The sequence below is a fragment of the Diabrotica virgifera genome, chromosome 9 (assembly GCF_917563875.1).
Source record: "Diabrotica virgifera virgifera chromosome 9, PGI_DIABVI_V3a".
Lineage (NCBI taxonomy): Eukaryota > Metazoa > Arthropoda > Insecta > Coleoptera > Chrysomelidae > Diabrotica > Diabrotica virgifera.
In genome coordinates, this window is record NC_065451.1 from 195,392,362 (window position 1) to 195,419,730 (window position 27,369).

Consider the following 27,369-nt stretch of genomic DNA (forward strand, 5'->3'; position numbering starts at 1 on the left):
TTGCTTACTTATAAACAATTAGAATAACTTTTTAACCGTTACCCGTAGAAAAATTATTTTTTCATATTTAGAAAGACTGAATTTTTATACACATTTAGAAAGAAAAACAATTGTACTAGGACAATTGAATGGTGGGCTACAACAATGTTGTAAGCGACATATTGGGTCAAAGTGAGGTTTTAATGCAATATTATTGTATATCCAAAGACCAATGCGAGCATCTTTCAATCTAGCTAAAATATTTTGCCTTCTCTGAGTTTTTCGTACCGCAATGTTGGTATCCGTATGTTCATAAATGGCTTGCCAATGTGATTTTTTCATCTCCTGCATAATCTCGATTCTGTCGCTTACAACATTGTTGCAGCCCACCATTCAATTATTAGGGACGAAGTTAGTCTCCCCCTTTTTTTAATTCACATGTTTTTGCAAAATAATTTTGCAATATTTAGAATTATTTTTTGTCATATTTTTTATATTAAATTAATAGTGTAAATCTTCTTCTTTCATAAACTATCCAAAGTATTACTGTAACTTCATCATTTTCTGACTTATAGCGTTGCAAAAAAAATTAATTTGGGATAAACAAATTAAATAACTTTTAAACTATTTGACCAGTTGCTTTAAAATTTAGGATATAATTTAAGCACCAGAAGTCTCAGCTTTGTTTGTAATAAGAAGGTTCTAAGTTAATTTTTACATAAGTTATGAATATTTATAAAAACTCAAAATTTATGATTTATTTTGCAATTTTCTAAGCAACCAATAAGGATAGACATATTCAACGAACGCCATATTGAAGTTTTTTATACAATTTAGGAATTTTTTACTCTCAAATTTGTTTAAAATGCTCAACTTTTTGGTAATAAACGAAAAAAAAGAAAATTACCTATATCATCAAAATCGGCTGCAGGAAACATATAGGTTATTATTGTAGATGTCCAATGTCCATACTACTCAAAAAATTTGTTTCGGCCTGGAGGGGGTTGTGTCACCAACAGGATATTTTTTTCCTTATTTCTCTGAACTATTTAAAACGATTCATTTTGGAGGAGACGCGTAAGGAAATAACAAAAGGATACTTGAATTTTCTATAAGATGAGACTGTTTTAATTGATTATCCTTGCTGCAATATAGCAATAAATAGGAAAAAAAGGGGGCACAAGCCTTTTATTATTCAATGTTTAACCTTCGTAATTTGCCTAGAAAATATTTATACCTACTATAATAAAACATTCCACCAAACATAAAAATCGATTTAATAGATTTCGCATAACTTTGCAATCTAATTTTTTTTAAATTGAAATTCTTTAAAATCTTGCACAGCAAAAAATGGACCATATTAGAAGCCAATTTTTTTTATTTTACATATAAAAAAAGCACTCCACCTATCGAATGTACATTAAGTGTATAGAGAAGAAATCGGATGATTTGGGCGGTATCGGGAATGTTTTAGACTTTGAAAAAAATAGTTGGCTTTTAAATAAATAGAATATCTCGGGAACTTTCAGTTTAGATTAAATGCAATAAACGGCGTTGAAAACAACTCGGCAAAATTCTCATTTTAAAAGAAAAAAAGTTGCATTACGAGGAGTGGTTCCTGAGTTACAAGAGGAAAAGTTGGCCGGCATTTCTGACTAAATTATAAACGATAGGATGGTAATCTTTGAACCAATGCACATTTAGATATAACAAAATTAACTAAAGCCTTATTGAGCTTTCGTAATGCCTTATCTAGGTGTCTTTACTCGAGTGTCATCTGAGTAAAAAAAAATAGAAAATTGCTCCATTTGAAGCACAGAAAATACGTTTTTTTACGTATACCGATTTTGAACTTAGAAATTCAATTTTCTTCAACGTAGTTTTTTTGGTATTTTTCACGGGGCAATATTGATCGTCTTTATTAAATGTTATGAATATCTTAAAGGTCTGAAAATTTTTATCAAGAAAGAGCTCCGAAAAATAAAGGCAACGGTTCAAAGATTACCATCCTATTGTTTAAAACCTGGTCACAAATGCCTGTCAACTTTGACTGGTTGTATCTCAGGAACCACTCCTTGTAATTCAACTTTTTTTCTTTTTAAAGAAGCATCTTGTTAAGTATTTTCCAACGCAGTTTCCTGAATTTAACTTGAACTAATAGTTACTGAGATTTATAACTTTAAAACATTCCTGAGGCCGCCCAAATAATCAGATTTCAATTCTATAAAGTATGTCAGATATATATATTTTATAGGTGAAGTACTGTTTTATATATAGGGTGTCCCAAAAGTAGTGGAACGGTCGAATATTTCGCGAACTAAACATCGGATCGAAAAACTGAAAAATACGTGTTCAATCATTTTCAAAAATCTATCCAATGACACTAAACACCAACCCCCACTACACCCCCTGGAGGTGGGGTGGGGGGTAACTTTAAAATCTCAAATGGAAACCCCTAGTTTTTCTTGCAGATTTGGATTCGTTACGTAAAAGTAAGCAACTTTTATTTAAGACATTTTTTCGAACTGTGGATAGATGGCGCTATAATTGGGAAAAACGATTTATCCTGATACCATAGGTAAATTATAGAAACGGTCTAATATCTCGAGAAATACACTTCCAAATGAGAAACCAAAAAACAGGGTTTTAATATTTTTCGAAAACCTATCGATAAACACCAAAAATGACCCTCCAACCCACCCCCTGAGAGGGGGTGGGGGTAAATTTAAAATCTTAAATAGCAAGCCCCACTTTTTATTGCAGATTCGAATTCGTCATGAAAAATTAAGCAACATTTATTCGAAACATTTTTTAAAATTGCTGATAGATGGCGCTAATAAATCGTATTTTTCAATTAAAGCGCCATCTATCAACAATTCTAAAAAATGTTAATTTTTATGACGAATCCGAATCTGTAATAAAAAGTGGGGGTTGCTATTTAAGATTTTAAAGTTACCCCCCACCCCACCTCCAGGGGGTGGGTTGGAGGGTCATGTTTAATGTTATTCGATAGGTTTTCGAAAAGTATTAAAAACCTTTTGTTTTGGTTTCTCATTTGGAAGTGTATTTCTCGAGATATTAGACCGTTTCTATAATTTACCTATGGTATCAGGATAAATCGTTTTTCTCAATTATAGCGCCATCTATCCACAGTTCCAAAAAATGTCTTGAATAAAAGTTGCTTACTTTTACGTAACGAATCCAAATGTGTAAGAAAAACTAGGGGTTTCTATTTGAGATTTTAAAGTTACCCTCCACCCCACCTCCAGGGGGTGTAGTGGGGGTTGGTGTTTGGTGTCATTGGATAGATTTTTGAAAATGATTGAACACGTATTTTTCAATTTTTCGATCCGATGTTTAGTTCGCGAAATATTCGACCGTTCCACTACTTTTGGGACACCCTGTATAAAAAAAATGGCAAACTTCTACATTAATTAGTTAGTTTATGTTGGGCAAAATTTTAACGAATTTGAATTTGTTTAAAAAAGTTGTAGATTGAAAAATTATTATGAGAAATGTATTAAACCGATTGTAGTGAAATTAGACGAATTACGAAGGTCCTAAGTGCAACCTACGTGGCTGAAAACATTGAACACGAACAGGCTTCATTATTATGTTATTCAACTGAAATGTTGTGCTTAATTTCTATTAAAAATATTCAATAAAATTTATGTCGTCATACAGATCATGCTGATGGCTTTTTGATCATTCAAAAGGCCATCATTTGATCATTCGTTTGATCAAAAGCATAATCATGCTTTTGGCATTCAGCAATTATCGACAATCCGGTAACATCAGGACCTTTTTTTCAAATTTCAAATGGTACATTTTACGATTTTTTAGACTATCGAATCAATTCTTATTATTTTCTATATAAAGATCCTTATATTTAAACTTTCGAGAAATAAATTCATCAGATTATTATACAGTGAGCACGTAAACGTTGGAATAAATTCATTTTTTCGTGAATGGGCAATTTTGGAAATAAATTCCAAAAGAGGTCGATTTTTATTTTTAAATTGCGATTTTTTGGCCTATATGTCATACTAGTGACGTCATTCATCTGGGCGTGATGACGTAATCGATGATTTTTTTAAATGAATATAGGGGTCGTGTTATAGCTCATTTAAAAGGTTATTCAATTGTCTATTCAGCAATATAAATATTAACATATTTATTTTTACAGGGTGTCCAAAAAAATTTATTTTTAAGTAAATTAATTGACCAAAAAAAGAATGTGTGTAATTTATTTAATTCAAAATACATTTTACTGCTATCGGAAAAGAAGGAAAAAATGTTTATTTGACAAATAAACATTGTTTTCTGCTTAAATTCAATATTAAATCAGCCACCCACCTGCCTCTTGACAGTTTGAACATTTAATTTAAGCGAAAAGCAATGATTATTTTTCAAATAAACTTTTTTTTCTGTTTTCTGAGAGCAGTAAAATGTATTTTGAATTAAATAAATTACATACATTCTTCTTTTTATGTCAATAAATTTAATTAAAAAAAAATTGACACCCTGTATAAATAATTATGTTAATGTTTATATTACTGAATAGAGAATTGAGTTACCTTTCAAATGAGCTATCACACAACCTCTATTCTCATTTAAAAAATTATCGATGACGTCATCACGCCCAGATGGGTGACGTCACTAGTATGATATATATGCCAAAAAGTCGTAATTCAAAAATAAAAATTGACCTGTTTCGGGATTTTTTTCCAAAATCCCCTGTTGTAAATAAGTGTGTGGTTACTGCCTTCTAGGTCCCAATTAATTAAAACTCTCTTCTTGGTTCAAATACGTTATATTTACTTTTAACTCCATCAACGATTAACCATAATAAATTGTTTACATATCACAGTAACGACCTACCTTTACATTACTACTACAAATAATAATGATGATGATATCATCGGGCGTTTACTTATATATTAGAATGAACTTTGCAACCTCACGCGTCGGCCTTGGTCAAGGGCGGACAATTTATGATATGCTTTACTTTCAATCAAACATCTTTTGTACAGGGTGATATTATAATACCACACGCCCATTCATGAAAAAATGAATTTATTTCAACCTTTACGTGCTCACTGTATACTAAAATTATCATTTTATACAATCCGTGCATAAAAACTGCCACTTTAAAATGCTCAAGATTGCATGTAATGTTTTTTAGTAACGTTTTAATTTATGGCCCAGTTTTGATGATTTTTTAGACAAGTAGGAGGAAAATGGTCTCACATCGTTAAAGTTTCCGAATAAGGCCGGATTTATGCGCATTATACGTACAGTGTGTCTGCGTAACTTGGAACCATATGGGAAACTTTTTTAATATCAATTTGACGAAAAAAAGTTATTCTTCATAAAGTGCTCTGCATAGTCTAAAACCTAAGATGCAATCATCAGATATCAAATTTTGTCAACAGTATACGAGGTGTCAAAAAATATGAATTTCGCTCAAGAGTAAAGTGCCTTTATATTTCACAATGTCAAAAATTGTTATTAAGAAAAATTGTTTGTAATTAAAAACGATGTTATAATATGCATTTACACTCTTCTAATTGAAAAAAAAAATTAAATTTTCCTCAAATTACGGATACCCAACATTATTTTTATTTCAGATAACTCCGTTATTATTAATTTTGCGAAAAAAATTATTCTTTATAAAAATAGTCAAAAAACTAAGATGCAATCATAAGATATCAATAATTGTTTTCAATTTTTTACGAGGTATGTCAAAAAATATGAATTTCGCTCAAGAGTAAAATACCTTCATATTTCACAATATTTCAACTAGAAGAATGCAATTGCATATTGAAACATAGTTTTTAATTCTGAACAACATTTTATAATAAAAAATTTCAATATTGTGAAAAATAAAGGTACTTTACTCTTCAGCGAAATTCATATTTTTTGACATACCTCGTATAAAATTGACAAAATTTAATACCTTATAATTTTATCTTAGTTTTTAGACTATGCAGAACGTTTTGTAAAGAATAATTTTTATAAAATTAATAATAACGGAGCTATCATAAATAAAAATGATGTTGGGAGTCCGTGATTTGAGGAAAATTTTCAAAAATTTTTTTTTCAATTAGAAGAGTGTAAATGCAAATTATAACATAATTTTTAATTACAAAGAACTTTTCTTAATGACAATTTTCGATATTGTAAAATATAAAGGCATTTTACTTTACGAAATTCATATTTTTTTGACATACCTCGTATACTGTTGATAAACTTTGATATTTGATGATTGCGTCTTAGGTTTTTTACTATGCAGAACACTTCATAAAGAATAACTTTTTTTCGTAAAATTTATATTAAAAAAGTTTCCCATATGGTACCTAGTTACGCAGACACACTGTATACAAAAGAGAAATATATTATGTTCTGTAAGTATTCAATATTCTAGATTTGAGAATTTTTGCGATGAAATACGGCTTTTGGATGTCACCCAAAAGTATCCTGTATGTAGATTTATTCATTCCCTATTGTTTTTCTTTCTCTTTGTCTTCAGCTGTTCTTATTAGCTATTCAAAATTTAGCCCTGCCTACTGCCGAATGTTTCTTAGTCACGATTGACTTTTCCTTCCTAGTTGTCTCTTTCCCTTGATATTTCCTTTTACTTTTCGTTGAGCATATTGGTACTTATTTTTTCTCAGTTTATGGCCTAGATTCTAACTTGTTTACTAACTTGTTCTAATTTGGTTCACTGTGTTTGGTTCACTTCTGAGCTTGAGGTATGCTATGTCCATGAAATCTTTAGAATTCTCGGGTAGATCCACATTTCAAAGGCCTCCAGTTTATTTTCAGTTTATGTTTTAAGGGTCCAAGTTTTAACGAACGTGGAACCTTCGATTTTAACTCCTTTTGGTTTCAGTACAAATTTTATTGCATTATACTCCTTTTTTATTTCTACATACTCGTTATAAGTGGGAATCCAGTAATCTCCTACAGAATAAGTTGTTATTTTAAAATCAATTAAACTAAAATGAATTTAACGATATTGAAGTAATGAAAAATTATTTTTGTTGTCAAAGTCGATAAAACTAGACCCAATTTTGCCTGTTAATGTCACGAATGAACTTTTGATGTAATGGTACCTTACCCAGCGTGGGGCAACAGGAGGCGCAATGCCCGTCGGCAGCCTAACGGGCACTTATCGATCCCTGACCGGTTCGAATGCTGTTTACCGGTCCACAACGATGGTGCCGACCGGCGCCGGGCCGCAGCCGCCGGGCCAGTCCGGCTCTGGCGGCCTCGGCCTTCTAGATGGGTTCAAGAAAGCTTTTAGCTTTGTCTCTGGAACCTACAGCAACGCCGAGCCGGACGGAAGGGAAGAGAGACTCCTTGGAGATGGGAGTGGACAGAGGACGAGCATTGCTAGCGGCAGGTAAGTCGTTTATATTATTTTGTTGGTGGAGGCTTTTTCGGGGAATTCGTGTGTGTTTAGCAAACATGTAAAAATAAGAGATCTCTTACAATGAGGAAAAGATGTATCCATGATTCACAAATCTGGTCTAGAGGTAATAATACATTGTCTCAAAAATGAACATTACAAATTTAAAAAATTTGGACACGAGGCATTATCAACAACAACAAACCAAAGAGGAACGAGCAGTAATCAGTCGGCTCAGTCTAGTTAAAACACATCAAAATCACATTATTCTGACATTTCCTCTTCTATAATAATTTAGAAGATGGACTCTCGACAAGAGTAGGTACTTTTTCCTTAAATGATTTTTTCACCAAATAATTCAGTCAATTTGTACTCTACAAACTCCCTAGTAGGAAAGTTTTGGGGTATAGTATTTTTACTACAAAAGCGATATTACGTAGGTCAAAATTTTTGACGTAAGAGAACTGTCAAAACGTTAGAATGTGGCTTTTCATTATTGCCATGTTTATAATAAACATGGCAATAATGAAAAGTCACATTCTAATTTTTTGACAGTTCTCTTACGTCAAAAATGTTGACCTACGTAATATCGCTTTTGTAGTAAAACTACTATAAATCTGATTTCTTTCATTATATACGGATTTTGGGCTGCTGAATCCGAATATGAAGTTTGCGGACAAAATTTCGTGACGGAACATTGAGTAAATAAAAAGCGAAAAAATTCTGCTTTTTCCCGCTTTATTGCTTAAATCTCGAAAACTATTAATTTTTAGTAAATTTAATAGAAATTAAAGTAGTTAAAATTCTCTACAAATATCACTATCTACTTTTTTTTAAACGAACCTTTCGGTCTTAAGTGCAAATTGAAAATTGCCAATTTTCAACGGTCTCTGCAAAACTCACTTTTTACATTTCAAAACTTTATTTTTTATTAGAATGCTGTCATTTGATAAATTTCTCCTAGTTTTCTGCACAAATAATTAAAAAGAAAAAAAAGGTCGAAATTGTACAAATTTAGTATCACAAAAGGTGACCTCTAACCCCTCTAACAAAATAAAACTTAAAATATCGTGATTATTAATATTACAAATTAAAATACAAAACAAATTAAAATACAAAATGTTGTCTTAATTAACCCGGTCTATATAGACATTTCAAATAACAAAAATTGCCGGAGAGCCAAATTTTGGTGGAGAGCTAGGGTATACCATAACAAATAAAGTTTAAAAAGTCCTCATCGATCCCATGTGTGCGTCAAAAGTTATTCGGAGTCAAAGGTCAAAATTTGAGATTTTTTGGATTTTTTTCGAAAACGCTAAGTTTTATCAAAAAAAAAACCTTAAACCAAAGTTGTAAATCTTAAAATTCTGTACAAAAATAGTCCTTACTATTTTTTTCCTAAAAGTTGCCATTCCTGAGATATCGCGATTCAAAGAGTCACATTATACATGATATGCACACGTTTCCACACCACCTGTGAGGTAGTGTACTCGGCGCGTTTTTTTTACCGTGGTTTCCCTTGTAGGCCTACTCCACTAACTGTTTTGACAATTTTAGGATAATTTAAGGAAACAATACCGGTCAAGTTCTAGATATTACCTTATTATTGATATTGATTATTGATATTGCTATTGATTATTAGGTTAACTATTGTTTTGATTTCTTTAGATATTTTAATCAGATTCATATTCTTGAAAGTCTACTTCAACAGTCAAGTCTTCTTTCTCTTCCTTTTGCTGGATGTTCAAAAATTGTTCAGATGTGACTGAGCCATTGGTCTCTTCATTAAAATCACAGGAGTCTTCCTCTGTTGTACTAAACTAGACATTTGAGCAAGACTGACCTTGGCAGTTGGTACACACTAGAGAACACAGCAACCCGACTTTTTTACATCCACATTTGGCACTAAAACCTTTTTTGCAATTGCAAAAAATAGTGTTAAGGAGTTTTTCTGGAGCAGGTGGGAGTAAGGTTTTAATCGGTTCCAGAGTATTATCTATTAATTTCCAACCCCAGTCTTCTGGATTCAGTTCATTGCCTAGCCATGTTTGAACTTGATAATATACTCGATACAAATGTTGAAAAGCAGATGCTGATGTTGGAAGACATGATAGTTGTACTTATTTCTTGTTTCGCGTATTTTTTACATAAGTTAAGTATCGGTATTTATCAATACAAATAATTTTTTTTGGAGCTCCATAAACCGCAAGAAGAAAGCTGAAAGAAAACTGAAATGGTAACTGACAAATTAACAGCTGCGAATATTGAAGTGAAACAAGCTAAAAATGACGCAGATGTCCTTATAATTGAGACAGCAATTGAACAATTTAAGGCAACAAACACAACAATTGTAGTTGGTGAAGGTGTTGATTTGGTGGTACTGATTACTTCAAGGACTCCAGTAGATAAAGTTATTTATTTTCTGAAACCTGGAAAGGCTCAACAGCGAACAGAGATATATTCTTCGAATAGTTTATCGGCTTATCTCAAATGCCAAAAGTACATTTTATTTTTACATGCGATAACCGGCTGCGACACAACGTCCGCAATGTACGGAAGGGGCAAAACGTCAGTACTTAAATTATTCGAAAAAAAAAAGATTTGACTGACTGCTGTAAAGTTTTTACAGAACTTGGTTTATGGAGCTCCAAAAAAAATTATTTGTCTTGATAAATACCGATACTTAACTTTTGTAAAAAATACGCGAAACAAGAAACAAGTACAACTATCATGTCTTCCTCCAACATCAGCATCTGCTTTTCAACATTTGTATCGAGTATATTATCAAGTTCAAACATGGCTAGGCAATGAAATGAATCCAGAAGACTGGGGTTGGAAATTAATAGATACTACTCTGGAACCGATTAAAACCTTACTCCCACCTGCTCCAGAAAAACTCCTTAACACTATTTTTTGCAATTGCAAAAAAGGTTGTAGTGCCAAATGTGGATGTAAAAAAGTCGGGTGGCTGTGTTCTCTAGTGTGTACCAACTGCCAAGGTCAGTCTTGCTCAAATGTCCAGTTTAGTACAACAGAGGAAGACTCCTGTGATTTTAATGAAGAGACCAATGACTCAGTCACATTTGAACAATTTTTGAACATCCAGCAAGAGGAAGAGGAAGAAGATGAAATCGAAGAAGACTTGACTGTTGAAGTAGACTTTCAAGAATATGAATCTGATTAAAATATCTAAAAAAATCAAAACAATAGTTAACCTAATAATCAATAGCAATATCAATAATCAATATCAATAATAAGGTAATTTCTAGAACTTGACCGGTATTGTTTCCTTAAATTATCCTAAAATTGTCAAAACAGTTAGTGGAGTAGGCCTACAAGGGAAACCACGGTAAAAAAACGCGCCGAGTACACTACCTCACAGGTGGTGTGGAAACGTGTGCATATCATGTATAATGTGACTCTTTGAATCGCGATATCTCAGGAATGGCAACTCTTAGGAAAAAAATAGTAAGGACTATTTTTGTAGAGAATTTTAAGATCTACAACTTTGGTTTAAGGTTTGGTTTTGGTTTTTTTTTTTTTTTGATAAAACTTACCGTTTTCGAAAAAAATCCAAAAAATCTCAAATTTTGACCTTTGACCCCGAATAACTTTTGACGCACACATGGGATCGATGGGGACTTTTTAAACTTTATTTGTTATGGTATACCCTAGCTCTCCACCAAAATTTGGCTCTCCGGCAATTTTTGTTATTTGCCAAGCATTTTAATGTCTAAGTTGACCGGATTATAATATGTATAAAATTATATGAAGTTGTAAAAATATATACGTTGTCTTTTAGAAGGTCCTGGCTGTGGTTCTCCGGTGGCGATGGGTCCCGATATATTATATAGTGCTTGTTCCGGGAAATAAAAGAGATGGTGTCTGTTCTAAAGAAGAGATGACGATTGAAAAATAGATTGTGAGATTAAACATACCTTCCGCATTGTGCGCATGACCTTCAGTCTTTCGCATGATGTGCAAATTGAGGAACAATGGAGGTCCGCTTTCCTGCATCCACAATTGCGTTGGCAGCCCTTTTTTACATTTACAAGAAATATACCGTAGTAGTGAGTTTGGTGCAGGGTTCAAAGTGTTCGGCACTGGCACGAGACCACTAGTAATTTTTTCCAACTCCACTCACTTGGGATCTTTTTGTTGCTGGTAGGTGTGTCTTGATATAAAGATATCCATTGCTGCACCTGATAATAAACTCTAAGTGAATGTTCTCGTGCAGCAGATTCGGTAGGGGGTAATGAGGCAATGTTGGTCTTATTTTTGTATGATTAAGATACCTATAGTCTGTATCTTAAATCGTTCAAACTGGTCTCTTTTTTTCTTCCATATAGAGCCATGGGAAACATGTTTCCTGCTGTGGCAACCTCATCCTGGTGTGCATTGGGATCTTTAAAAGCCTAAATGGTAGGTTGCAAGTCTGTCTTCTTCTGCAGGACTTTAGGAAATTCAGTTTCCCCTGATTAAACAAGGCAGAAGTAGTATCACAACCACTCATCGCATGTAGGAATAAGATATAGTCTATTAGGATTTTTTCAGCAGCCAGATGAGGGATGCAGAAGCTTTGCGAAACCTTTTTTTTTCCTGGTTTCAAAAAAAAATATATTTTTTGTGTTAGGACTACACAGGCAAATCAAACTGAGCAGAAGATCGATATCTTCCCCCACCACTGTCACATGTTCATTTAACGGTGCCATCTCAAAAGCTGTTGTGATAATTAGGATATCAACATCCTCCACAGGATGGAGGATGTAAATTTATCAAATGACAGCATTCTAATAATAATAAAGTTTTGAAATGTAAAAAGTGGGTTTTGCAGAGACCATTAAAAATTGGCAATTATCAACTTGCACTTTAGACCCAAAAGTTCGTTTGAAAAAAAAAGTAAATAGTGATATTTGTAGAGAATTTTAAGTACTTTAAGTTCTATTAACAGACCATTCATTAAAATTTATTAGTTTTCGAGATTTTTAAAAATAGCGGCAAAAAGCAGAAATTTTTAGCTTTTTTCGCGATTTACTAAATCTTCCGTCGCGAAATTTTGTCCACAACCCTTATATTCAAATTCAGCAGCCCAAAATCCATATATATAATGAAAGAAATCAGAACTACCCCAAAACTTTCCTAGTCAAAATACAATTTGATTGAATTAAAATATCTTTTGAACCACAACATGTGAAGTAATGTAATTTTAAAATTTTGATTTTTGTAGCGTATTAATAACTAGACTGAGCCAACTGACTCTTCATCCTTTCTGTTTGGTCTGTTATTACCTGTTAGTGCTGATGATGGCTTGTGTTGGGCCAAAATGCGTCCAAAATGTTTTAAATTCGTAATGATTTTTAATAAATTAATTTGTGGTTCATCTTGGATAGACTGTATTATTATTCTCTTACAAAGTTTTAAATTTGATTTCAAATACACACCATAGGATACTACATGACAATCAACTATTTTCAATGGGAAATAAGCCACAATTTTACCAAAAAAATGATTTTATTAACGTTTCGACGCCCAAGTCGGGTGTCGTTGTCAAAATACAAAATACTACTAAATTAAACAAAAATGTTGTTGCTTAGTAAAAAATTCTTCTAATAATTTATTTAATCTGACTCATTTATATCGGCAATTCAGACAAGTATTATACATTTTAAAGTAGAAGACTTTAAAATGATATTGCCAATATTGATGAGTTGCGCTCCTGGGACGACTTTACTAAAAGATAGTTCATTTGATTACATGAAATCAAACCAACTCAAGAATATCCGCCACAAAAACTCATAGCATGTAATCTGTCTGTAAAAAGACAACCAAATGCAACGGTGGCAGTAAAATTCTCGCGCTAGAGACTCCAGACTCCATAGTAAATCACGAGGGAAAACCAGGAAAAACCTCGTGATTTCATGTAATCAGATGGACTATCTTTTAGTAAAGTCGTCCCAGGAACGCTACTCATCAATATTGGCAATATAATTTTAAAGTGTTCTACTGTAAAATGTATAATACTTGTCTGAATTGCCGATATAAATGAGTCAGATTAAATAAATTATTAGAATAATTTTTTACTAAGCAACAACATTTTTGTTTAATTTAGTATTATTTTGTATTTTGACAACGACACCCGACTTGGGCGTCGAAACGTTAATAAAATCATTTTTTGGTAAAATTGTGGCTTATTTCCCATTGAAAATAGTTGATTATACAAATGCCACAAGGAAATAGCTTCAGAACAATACATGACAATGTAGTCTTAAGACGTAGAACGCTTTAAATTTAAGATTGTATCACTCTGATTTTTAATCACAATTATCTGTCTTGACCACTTTCAAGTCAGGATTTTCCAATTTGTTTCCCTTTATCCAGCACTGTCATTTCCAAGTTTTATAAGGTCTGCCTAATTTCTTTCGACCTTGAGGATTCCAATCCAGCGCAGTCCTGACAATGTCATCTGGAGGTCTTAGCCATCTCCATTTTCTTCGCCTTATTTCATTTATAACATTTTATTGGTTGGCTTGGTTCCATAAATTTTCATTCGAGAAATATACGAAGAATATTTCGTGACGCTCTATTGATAAAAACTTAGTAGTAATTGGTGTACTGTTGGTGCTGATATCTTCCACGTTTCACAGTCTTACAGAATATAGTTTTTACATTTTTTGCGTTGAAGATTTTTAGTTTCGTCTTAGTTGGGTAAATTTTGGATTTCCACATGTTATAAAGCATATTGTACGTAGGCATTACGAGCCTTATTAATTATTTCCTGTACACCCTGTACCACACTTACAATCAATTATGCTGCCCAGTTATACAAGTTCCATCACACCCTCAATTTCCTGGTTGTTGATCACACCAGACTGGTTGACTTTCTTTGATTCTTCTTGTAATCTGTCTATTTTTAGTTACATGTCCTAGATCATAATCTAGACCTAGATCTTTCAGTCTGCTTGTTAATCCCCAGTAGTTTTCTCTATTAGATGTTACCTTGGTTGATACGAAGTCCAGTATAATGTTGAATGGTAGGGAGGATGAAACACATCCCTATTTTACTCCGTTTAGAACAGCTACTGGGTCAGATTCCATTGTGGATAACTTGATTTTCTGTATCACTATAGTTTTCTTTGATGATATTTGTTATTTTTTCTGGTATTCTCATTTCCTTTAGTGCTTTCGATATAGCCATATGTGTGAGTGTATCGAAGTTTGCTATCGAAGCTTATGAATAGTGGATAGTTGAAGCATTGCGACTGTTCTACATCTGTTTTGAGATTGAGAATATGCGAATGAGAATATGAGAATAAACGTTAAGAATAAAGATCCTCCCACTCTTTTTATTGGAGGATCTTTTTTCTTAACCTTTAATCTTATCTATGACATTGTGTTGATCTTTCGTGCTATTATAAATTATTGATGCTATTATATTGATTCTTCAATATCTTTTTCTTGGTCTGCCAATACTTCTTCGTCCATTTGGTGACATCTCGTGCTATTCGTACTATCCTATCCTCTGCCATTCTACTAATGTGTTCGTTCCACTCCTGCTTCTGTTTTGTCACCCATCCATGTATGTTTTCTACATTGCATGATCTTCTTATGTTTTCGTTTCGCTGCCTATCCAACAGACTTTTCCCTGATATTCGTCGGAGTATTTTCATCTGTTGTTTCTAGTACTAGTCTCGTTTTAGATGTCTCAGGTCTTGTCTCCGCCATGTATGTCAATAGAGGTCTTATTGCTGCTTTATAGATTCTTGCTTTTGTGTCTTGTCTTGGGTGTTTGTTCTTCCAGATTGTGTCATTAAGAGATCCCGCCGCTTTACTTGCTTTTAAGCTTTGTTGTCGTACTTCCTCTTCAACGTCTCCGTAACTGGTTATATCTATTCCCAGATATCTAAACCTTGCTTCCTGCTTTATTATTTTCCCATCAATTTCGATTTTACATCGTAGTGGGTATTTAGATGTTGTCATACATTTGGTATTTTCTGCTGATATTATCATATTATATTTCTTGGCTGTTGTATTGAAGATGTGTGTTGTATCTTTGGCGATCGTCTTCTATCTCGGCGATTAATGCGGCGTCGTCTGCATAACATAATATTTGGATTTCTTATGAATGCTATACTTGAATGATAAAACTAGGTGGTAATGTTCGCTGCGACTCACTTTGTCTCCTTCTTCTGCGCGCACTCCATTAACCCTCCTTGAGCCCTTGTCAGTAATGATGGTACTGTAGTGATGATAATGTGAATATTGTTAGCTTGTTGTCTCCATTGGCTGCGATCATGTAGGGATTTTCCTATCAGAGTCTTTCTTTGTTCTATCCAGCTTGTTGGACATCTTCCATCTTCCTCTTGGCCTTCAGCCTTCTACCTTTAATTCTACCACCAATAGTTCCATGGTCCCCGTTCTTCTGGCTATATTCAGTGACTCCATGGACTATCAGCCCCGAAACAGCCCTGACCCAGGAAATCAATGGCAGCTCATCATCTTTCTTTGAGTTAGAATATTTCTGTTTTGATGTTGCTAATTTTACCTTTACTTCCTGTCGTATAGAATGTGAAGATTATCAGAGTTTGGTTGTACAAATCTGCTTTATTGATGTAAATGTAGTGCTTTATTTATTTCTGTTCCTTATACTCGATAAAATCTATGAACATGACCACCGTTCGCGTGTTTTTCTCATAGCTTTCTGCCTGTATTTCAGCTCATGATAAATTCTTCCACAACCATTCACGAAATTAGATTGATAAAAAAATATTTAAATCGAGCCCGAAGCAAAAAAATAACAGGAAGGAACGTCGTTTGACAAGAGCCTTGAACTAATATTAAGTATCGATATAACTTCATTAGAAAGAATATCCTGTAAAGATTTCTAAATTTTCCAAATATAAAGTAGTTTTATATGGAAATTAATAAACGTTCGATCTAAACTGGCACGCAAATCAGTGGAAACAGCATTTAATGTCAGCTTTATTGAGATCGGGTCTTTATGCCGGTAAAATGGATGGCCGCGGTAAAATATAGTTTGCAATGTAGACAGATAGGGCTGGGAATCCTAATAAAATTGATGAATGGAATTAGACAAGCCATCGTTAGCATTTTAATTAATTATTACAAAGCTTGTTCTGGAAATGTTTAATAGTAGTCCATGAGTGGACAGGGAAAATAGAACAAAGTCACCAAGGATTAATCTTCGAACATAACATTGTAGAAATGTGGAAAATGTTTAAAGATAATATGCCACAAATAGTATAAAAAGATACTAAAGAGAACCAATGACAACAAAACACAACAATTAGCCCAGTAAATGAACGGGAAATTCGGCGATACCGTGTAATTTTCAGGGGCAACTCCGAATTGCATGAAAATTTGGATTTAGGTTCTACTTACCCTCCACTTCAAAGTTGAATTTGTGCCGTTGGTTGCTTTTACTTGGGAGGTGACAGTCACCCCTTCTCGGGGGTGAAAAAACATACGTTCAAGATAAGACCGGAAATGGATAAATTGACTGATTTTAAGCAACTTTTGTTCTATAGAGTTTTTTACGTAAGTCAATACTTTTCGAGTTATTTGCCATTGAAAATGTTGATTTTTCGACAAAAAAACTACGTTTTCAGACGGTTTTTCGCAAATAACTCAAAAAGTAAATATTTTATCGAAAAAAATATTCTTAGCAAAAGTGTAGCTTATAAAAAACCCAAAGAAAATGGTGTATCAGCAAAGTCTATCAATCAAATAAAAACAAAGGTGTTAGCTCATGAAAAATACGTTCTTATTCGTCTAATTCCAAATCGAATATTTCAAGGTGAAATCACCGAAAAATTAAGCACTCTTCGGGAAAAACCCATTTAACCTTTTTTAAAGTGTTTATAAAAAGCTTTGTCTTAATTGTTAACAAAAGTTTTAGCATTAAAAATAAGCGAATTACGCTCAAAATAAAGTTGGACCTCTTTTTTTTTTGTAAAAAATCATGAAAATCTCGCCGTGTTTAGCTCCCCAAATAAAAGTAATCGCTACCGCTTTACAAACAATTTACTTACCTATCTATTTTTTATATGATCTGTCAGTCTCACCGGTTTAAAGTGTTTATTTTTAAAAGGGTTATAATTGAGAAAGCTTGAATGGGTCACTAATCACGAGTGTATGCAAATTTTGAACAGCCATATCTTAACCAATTTTTGTCTTATGGAGAAACAAAATAAAACTAGTATATTTATAATAGCAAAACCTACATTTTTTTACTCTTTAAGATTTTTCTTATCACTAATACTTTTTAAGTTATTTTGAAAAAATTAAATTTTTCAAAAATTTTTAGAAAATTTTTTTTTTACTATAAAACTATATGTTTTCAAAAATAAGCAATTCAAACCAATCAAACTTACAGATCATATAAACAATACACATACAGTTAAAATAGATGATAAAGCCAAACGATTAATTTCATTTAGGGTGCTAAATAGAGGGAGGTTTTCACGATTTTTTTTTACCCAAAAAAGGGGCCAACTTTTTTTTTCAGTGTAACTCGTTTATTTTTGATGCTGTAAACTTTTGTAAAAAACAAATAATAAGCTTTTTTCGATACTTTAAAAAGGTTTTCCCGAAAACCCCTTCTTTCGATTTATTATTATATTTCGAAAATTATTCGATTTGGAATTAGACGAATAAGAACGTATTTTTCATGAGCTACAACTTTGCTTCTACTCAATTTGTAGACTTTACTGGTACACCATTTTTTTCGTTTTTTTATAGGCTACACTTTTGCTAAAAATATTTTTTTCGATAAAATATTTACTTTTTGAGTTATTTGGGAAAAACGGTCTGAAAACGTAGTTTTTTTTGTCGAAAAATCAACATTTTAAATCGCGAATAACTCGAAAAGTATTGACTTATGTGAAAAACTTTATAGAACAAAAGGTGCATAAAATAAGTCGATTTATCCATTTCCGACCTTATTTTAAACACGCGTTTTTCACTCCCGGAGAAGGGGTAAATGTCACCCCCCAAGTAAAAGCAACCAACGGCACAAATTCAACTTTGAAGTGGAGCGTAAGTAGAACCTAAATCCAAATTTTCATGCAATTCGGAGTTGCCCCTGGAAATTACACTCCAAAACGGTAATTTATTGAGCTAAATGGGTGAGCAACGAAATTCTTGAATATTGATGGAGCAGAGAAGAAAAAGAAAACAACAGGGATGAATATAGACGAGGGCATTTAACACAAAATAAATCGATTTTTAAATACAGCACCTACAGACTTGCAGTTTTATGCATTATGTTCAGGATGCCGTCAGTAAAAAAGTCTAATCAAAAATGGGTGGAAATGCATAATTATTGCACTTTAAAGTGCATAAAATGCATCCAAAAGTGTACAGGTAAACATGTCAAAATCAGTATACTAAGGACCAAATTTTGTTATTCGGGAGGTTTTTGGGGTCACTGAACACGAATACGCCATCAGAACCGACCCCCGGATCACCTGGTGCATAAGGTCACTGCAAGGGGCGTCATCTTGTGGAGTTTCGAGAGTTTTCGGCATTAAATTGATGCAAATGGATTACTCATGGGTTTTTGGGGTCGCTAAACACGAATATGCCATCAGAATTGACTTTTGGAGTACATGATGCCCACTACTAACTACTACTAAGGCAAGTCATCTTCTGGCGTTTCGAGGGTTTTCGGCATTAAATTGATGCAAATGGATTACTCGAGTGTTTGGAGGTCGCTAAACACAAATATACAATGAGAATCGACCTCCAGAGCACCTGGTGCCCAGGATCACTGTAAGGGACGTCATCTTCTGGAGTTTCGAATGTTTCCGGCATTTAATTGATGCAAATGGATTACTGGAGGGTTTTTGGGATCGCTAAATACGAATATGCCATCAGAACCGACTCCCGGTGCACCTGGTGCCAAGGGTCATTGAAATGGGCGTCAATTTCTGGAGTTTCCGGGGTCTTCGGTACTGCATTGATTCAAATGGATCACTCATAGGTTTTTGGTGTTGCTGAACGTGGATACCCCAACAGAACAGACACTGGAGTACCTGGTGCCTAAGGCTCGTCATCTTCTTGTGTTTCGAGAGTTTTCGGTACTAAACTAATACAAGCGGATTACCCATAAGCTTTTGGGGTTGCTGAACGCTAATACGCCATCAGATCCAACCCACGGAGCCCCTGGTGCCTAAGGCAGGTCATCTTCTGGAGTTTCGAAAGTTTTCGACATTAAATTGATGCAGATGGATTACTCATCGGTTTTTTAGTTTCCTGAACACAAATACACCGGAGCTGGCACCGGCGACCTGAAGCCTAAGGCACGTCATATCCTGGAGTTTTGAGAACTTTCTGTACTAAATTGATGCAAACGGTTTACTCTTGTGTTTTTGGGGTTTTTGTTGTCTTTTATCTACGTAAGGAATATAAGAGTTTTTTCATCATAAGTTGTATTACCTGTGTAAGTTTTTATAGGTGAAGTGTAGATGCGTTTTGAAGTAAAAGGTTATTCCTAGCAAGTTTAAACCCCAATTTGAAATTAGGGAGAATACTTTCTATTCCTGATTTTTTTTCTCGTTTCACTCGACTATCACCAAAACCCCTTAGAAATTAATAGCTCATTCCTTATTAATTAATTCAACATATTCCATTTGACCACGACTTCCAACAACTTCCACGAAACGTAAAACCCCAACCCCTTCAGAGTAAGCACGCACAACTCGAAGCTCTGAAGTATGGGTCAATAAAACTGTGTATTTTTCTAACAGTTCCATGGTATTTATAAGTCGTATAATACAGAAATAGTGTATAATTCTATTAAAAGATAATGTATATCCGGTCAATTTTGATATGTTAATCTAGTGGTGTGAATAATACCTACTCATATCGGAGAAATGTTTCAATTTCGGAGGTAAGAAAGCATGTAAACAAATATGTTAAAAAATGTGATTATTCGGCGTAGAAAACAACGTTCTATTCGGGGATCAATACAGTGTGGATATTAAGTCTTATCCCCCCTAGTAAACTCCGTTATTTAAGACAAACATGAAAAATGCTCGGACCCGTCAATGTTTATTTTAATAGAGGTATATAACATAAAAAAATTGTTACCCCTTCACTTGACAGCTACGCCCTCAGATTTTTTAAATAGCAATGGGGGTCGTGCGATAGTTCGTTGGAAAGGGTTTGAAAAGAAGAATTCAAAAATGTATAAGTTTGAAATTTTGTATGGTTTTATTTAAAATTATTACAAAAAATAATGTATTAAATTACATCTTTAAAATTAAAGGAACTGCCAAATTATCCTAAAGAAAATTTCAATTACTGCAGGAGATTCTCGAAATGTTCTCCATTTACTTCCTGGCAGAAGTAGATTATTTGTTTCGTTGCCTCCCTAACCCTTTGTAGGGTCTGCATATCAATCCTATTACATTCTTCGATTATTCTTTGACGGAGTTCATCAAGTGTCGTCAACTGGCTCCCATACAGTTTGGATTTAAGGTAACCCCATAGGCAAAAATCTAGAGGAGTAAGATCTGGTGATCTTAGTGGCCATTCAATGAATCCACGACGTCCAATCCATCTTGCTGGAAAACAATATCTTGGGTGAATTCGCCTGAATTGTTTCTAAGCACATCATTAATTGCAGGAATTATTTGTGTCTCCAACAGATTAAGATAGCTTTCCCCCGTTAAATTGCCTTCGATAAAAAAGGGCCTATAATGTGATCCTCTAGTATACCTGCCCAAACATTTAATTTAGTTGGAAATTGAGTATGACACTCTCGAAACAATCGAGGGTTTTCGTCAGACCAATATCTTACGTTTTGTCGATGTACATGACCATTTAAATAGAATGTAGCTTCATCGGAAAAACAAATATGTCTTAAATAATTTGGATCTTGTGAAATATTATTATCCATAGTTTTCCAATATTGTCTCTGTCAATCCTCTGTCAATTCGTGCATCTTATAGGGATGAAATTTTTTGCTTTTTTAAAATGTTTAAAACAATCCTGTGACTTACTTCGCATTCGCGAGCAACATTTCTAGTTGAACTGGATGGATTTACTACAAATTGAGACAAAATATCTACTTGTTTTTCCTCAGAAATCTTTTTTCTACCATCCCGTTTCTTGTTTTCGACAGAACCAGTTTCAAAAAATTTGGTGACAAGCAGTCTATAGTAATGTCGATCAATTGGACGATCCGGAAAACGTTCATTAAATTTGTCTACTAATATACGAGGTGGTGCCATTTTGATTGTTTTGACTTTTGAATACTAAAAATTTACAGGTTACCACTAAAGCTCATCAAATCTCTAGTTCTTGTCTATATTCTTTACAATCAACAGTGCTAATTGCTTGGTTTTTATGACAGTTGTCAAAAACTAGACACGCCAACTAGATTATTTAAAAAATTGTTCTAACCACGATATCTTTAAACGACACAAAAGTATTTTGTGTCGTTATACCGAATGTTAATTTTGTTATACCGAATGCCCATATTAAAGCAAAACCAGTGTACCTACTTTTGTATTGTTATATCGCAAAGTGTATCTCCAAACAATAAATCGTTATTAACAAACAGATCCTTGAGGTTAAAGTAAAGTGTGATACATTTTTGAATTCTTCTTTTCAAACCCTTTCCAACGAACTATCGCACGACCCCCATTGCTATTTAAAAAATCTGAGGGCGTAGCTGTCAAGTGAAGGGGATGAAAGGGGTAACATTTTTTTATGTTATAAAATACCTCTATTAAAATAAAAATTGGAACGGAATTGGAAATATGGAATTGGAAATAGGACCAGACGGAATAACCAACGAGCTTCTAAAATACGGAGGAGAAAGTATAACCCTAGAGATGACAAAACTTATACAAAAACTAATATTGCACTGCAAGATACCAGACGCATGGAGAAACAGCATAATGATACCAATGTTCAAAAAAGGAGACAAAGAAGACCCCAACAATTATAGAGGTATAAATCTACTAAACACCGCACTTAAGCTAACCACAAAAGTCCTAACCAACAAAATCAATAAACTAACAACTTTATCAGATGAACAACAAGGATTCAGATCCGGAAGATCCTGCGTAGACGCCGTATTTGTACTGAGACAAATCACAGAAAAGGCCATTGAGTACAATAAACCAGCATATCTATGTTTTATAGACCTGACAAAGGCTTTCGATCGTATCCAAGTCGAAGACGTCTTACATTTACTGTATGGAAGAAACATACCAATCAATATTATACAAACCATCGAAAACATCTACTTTCATAATCGAATACAGGCAAAGATAAATGGAAAACTAACGCAGTTTATACCAGTACAAAGTGGAGTCAGACAAGGTGACTCATTAAGCCCACTGCTCTTTAATATAATAATGGACGAAATAATAGAAGCAGTACGTAAAGGTCGTAGTTACAGAATGGGGAATAAAGAAATCAAAGTATTGTGTTATGCAGACGACGCCGCATTAATCGCCGAGACAGAAGACGATCTCCAAAGATTAACACACATCTTTAATACAACAGCCAAGAAATACAATATGATAATATCAGCAGAAAAAACCAAATGTATGACAACATCTAAATACCCACTACGATGTAAAATCGAAATTGATGGGAAAATAATAAAGCAGGAAGCAAGGTTTAGATATCTGGGAATTGATATAACCAGTTACGGAGATGTTGAAGAGGAAGTACGACAACAAAGCTTAAAAGCAAGTAAAGCGGCGGGATCTCTTAATGACACAATCTGGAAGAACAAACACTTAAGACAAGACACAAAAGCAAGAATCTATAAAGCAGCAATTAGACCTATATTAACATACACGGCGGAGACAAGGCCTGACACATCTAAAACGAGACGACTACTAGAAACAACAGAGATGAAAATACTCCGACGAATATCAGGGAAAAGTCTGTTGGATAGGGAGAGGAGCGAAAACATAAGAAGATCATGCAATATAGAAGACATAAATGGATGGGTGACAAAACGGAAACAGGAGTGGAACGAACACATTAGTAGAATGGCAGAGGATAGGATAGTACGAATAGCACGAGATAAGTCACCAAATGGACGAAGAAGTATTGGCAGACCAAGAAAAAGGTGGTGCGATAACCTAAACAATTTAGGAGGATAATATTGAAGAAGAAACAGGCTTTAAAGCCTACATACAAGAAGGAAGAAGAAGAAGAAGAAAATAAAAATTGACGGGTTCGAGCATTTTTCATATGTGTCTTAAATAACGGAGTTTACTAGGGGGGTAAGACTTAATATCCACACTGTATATTTATATCTATGTGTAGGTACAGTCAAAAACCTTTCTACCATATAATTGTGTAAAACCAAATTTCTTCCATTCTTTGCAGTTTCGTGTCAACATCCTTGCGTCTATCCATATCACTCCTCTTCTCTTCAATATCTTTCCAATTACTTCATCCAATTTCTGTATTGGCCTTTCCCTTTTTTTGTTTGTCAATATAACTTTATTAAAGTATTAAGTATTAAAAACTTTATCTCTATAGCCAGTATCTCGCTCTTTCTCCGTTCCATTAGTACCCATGATTCGCTGACAAAAGTCAGAAGTCTATTAAACTGCTTTGAAAACTTTTATTTTCGTATTACGTGATATTTCTTTTCTGCATATAAATTGAGGCCATGAGAACCAGAGTGGCCTAACTGAGTATAACGTTACTTTACATAATCAAAGAAAATGACTAGAAGCTAAGAATGTCCGACTGTTTTAGTAATTGTATGTTGACCAAGAATCATTATCAATGCTCTAGTTCATGCACTGCTATATCACAGTTCAAATGCTTCCAACTTTTTAGCAGTCGACGCGTTAAGTGTCCATGCTTCTATCCCGTAAAGCAGAGTCGAGAAAATATAACACCTTGCCAGTCTAATTCCACCACTTCTAAATCCACTTTTTGCTTCGGTTAGTTTCTAATAGTGTGTGTTCTGTCATTATTCTTAATTATTTGTTTATTATTTTTCGAAGAGTTTCATACATGTACACAGCAGCGTCAATTCTGGGTAGTTACTACATTCTCTCCTTCTTTTATATGGGTATAGGTACTACTAGTGACACTTTCCAATCTTTCGGAATATTTTCTATATTTTATTTATTATTTTTATATTAGTAATACCTTGCTGCTTTTTAATTTCTTCTGACCACCGCACTTTCTGTTTCTTTGTTGAGTCTTGTTTACTTGTTCCACATACTTACATATTTCTATAGCTGCCTCCAGTATTGTATGGTAGGTTATGGTAGGGGAGCCCAAGCGGGGATTTTTGCAGTTACTCGAGCGCGATACTTTTATTCGAAACTTTTTTTCAAATTATGGATAGATGGCGCTATAATCGGAAAACACGATTGTTGGAAATGGAAAATTAAATTAAAAAATGGCAAGCGCCCACTAAAATGGAAAACTTTACTTAACTTTTTTGGTTTTAGGACCTACTCTTCACAACCCAATAGGTCCCCAAAGCGCTCGAGTGACTGCACATTTAGCATACTTCGCTCCCCTACTATTATAGTTGTTTCATAAATTGTTTATATCATTATTGCCTTCTGTTTCTTATATTGTGCGTTTACATTTTTCGCAAATATTTTAGACATTTCTTTGGATTCTTAGTTTATACGATTTTGTCGTCTCTTTCTTAATTGGTTTTTCATTTCCTTAAATTTCCTTCCTTTTTATTTCTTCTCGTATATTCTTTCTATCGATTTATTTTGTGATCTTTAAGTTTTATATGCAGCATCTGTCTTTCCGTCGATCTTTGCGCTTTTGCCACTTTATCGTTATTCTCATTTGTCCAAACTTGGGAGCCGTCGTATCTTTTTTATCCATTACTTTGATGCTAATATTGCTTTCAACTACATAGTATCTAGTCAATTATGTTTCTCATTTCGACTTTTGACTTCTCTTGTATACATACGTAGGTACTTCTTGGTGTTTAAAAAATGTAATTGTCATATTATATCGGAGAAATGTTTCGTTTTCGGAGGTAAGAAAGCATGTAAACAGAAATGTTAGAAAATGTTATTCGTGGGCGTAGAAAACATCGTTTTGTGCGGGGGATCTTGCTTATTAGCCTACTTCCATGTGCCATGTATCACGGTCAAGCTAGTTGTTCTAAATGAGGCGTAATATTCAAATTAAAATAATGATTCTTTTATATCCTTATTTTTTAAGTTCACGTACGTTTGCTATCATCTGCAGGGCATTTAATCTTGGTCGCTTTGTGACAAGACAATAGGCATGCCTCTTTTATACACTAAGCATCAACATTAACGCACCATCTTAAAAATGGGACATTTTTTATATTTCGTATTTCCTAAACCTGTTGTCCGATTTTAGTGATTTTTTTAGTTTATTATAGCTTTATTCTTCAAGAATATCGATGTAATAATATTATTACTAAACAGGTAAGTATCATTGTATACCGGGTGTAAAAATGATAGTGTGTTTTTTCCACAAAGTTTGGAACACCCTGTGGAATATTCTGGCGTATATAAGATATTGAAATAATTAAAACTCAACTGTAGGTTACAACTTTCTTAACATTATGCTTTTTACTTCATTCGCTTATTTGGGATAATAAAAAAGTTAGGTACTTTAACAACTAACCAGGTTATTCATCAATACAGGGTGTTTCTAAATAAGTGCGACAAACTTTAAGGGGTAATTCTGCATGAAAAAATAATGACCGTTTGCTTTATAAACATATCGCACCATCAATGCAAGACTATCACAACTCAAAAATTGCCATTTTTTGTTTTTTATAAATCTGTAATGGTAATGGGTAGTCTAACATAATGAAAGATTTTAGATAACTCAAAATTTAAATTATTCAAGAAGATAACTCAAAATTTAATATAAGACATTATTAAACAATATTAATGTTAAGTTATAATACTCTTGCATTATGTTAGACTACCCATTACCATTACAGATTCATAAAAAACAAAAAATGGCAATTTTTGGGTTGTGATAGTCTTGCATTGATGGTACGATATGTTCACAAATGCTTCGTTTCCGAGATACTGGATGTTGAATTTTTTCTTACAAACTGACGATTTATTTATTGCTCTAAAACCGGTTGAGATATGCAAATGAAATTTGGTAGGTTTTAAGAGGTAGTTATTATGTATTTTTTGACATACAATTAAGAATTTTATATTCCCCATTGGCGTGCATACGGGATGTATCTAAAATATTTATACCCGTATGCACGGCAATGGTGAATATAAAATTTTTAATTGTATGTCAAAAAATGTGCAATAACTACCTCTTTAAAACTACCAAATTTCATTTGCATATCTTAACCAGTTTTAGAGCAATAAATAAATCGTCAGTTTGTAAGAAAAAATTCAACATCCCGTGTCTCGGAAACAGAGCATTTGCGGACATATGTTTATAAAGCAAACGGTCATTATTTCTTCATTCAGAATTCCCCCTTAAAGATCGTCGCATTTATTTAGAAACACCCTGCATTGATGAATAACACTGCTAGTTGTTAAAGTACCTAACTTTTTTGTTATCCCACAAAAGCGAATGAATCAAAAAGCGAAATGTTAAGAAAGCATAAGGCATTTTATATACGCTAGAGTAGAGTATTCCACAGGGTGTTCCAAACTTTGCGAAAAAAACACACTATCGTTGTTACACCCGGTATACAATGACACTTACCTCTTCAGCAATTATATTATTACACCGATATTCTTAAAGAATAAAGCTATAATATACTAGAAAAATCACTTAAATCGGACAACAGCTTTAGAAAATACGAGACACCAAAAATGTCCCATTTTTAAGGTGGTGCGTTAATTTTGATGCTTAGTGTATTATATTAGGTTTATACGGTATGAAGCCACAATTATTGATGAAAATTATAGTTTTAAATAATTCATGTTTGACACTCTGCCTAAATGATTAATATCTATAATCTATGCCATTAA

The 27,369-nt window shown here is 33.6% G+C and overlaps 1 protein-coding gene across 13 annotated transcripts in view; it reads left to right on the forward strand.

The window, feature by feature from the left end:
• The window catches only part of LOC114339236 (protein NDRG3), a 658,690-nt gene that overhangs the window by 503,304 nt on the left and 128,017 nt on the right, over positions 1 to 27,369 (forward strand). For 9 of the 13 annotated variants that reach the window (XR_007700645.1, XR_007700646.1, XR_007700643.1 and 6 more), the window contains exon 2: positions 7,107 to 7,387. The exons of 3 other annotated variants lie outside the window; for them this stretch is intronic. Coding sequence is in view for 5 of the 10 variants with exons in the window: in XM_050661374.1 (XP_050517331.1) it covers positions 7,128 to 7,387 (260 nt within the window). In the remaining 5 variants the exon portion in view is untranslated. Of the gene's footprint in view, positions 1 to 7,106; positions 7,388 to 20,284; positions 20,304 to 27,369 lie in introns of those variants that run through there. One more of the 13 variants, XM_028289856.2, reaches the window with a different exon arrangement.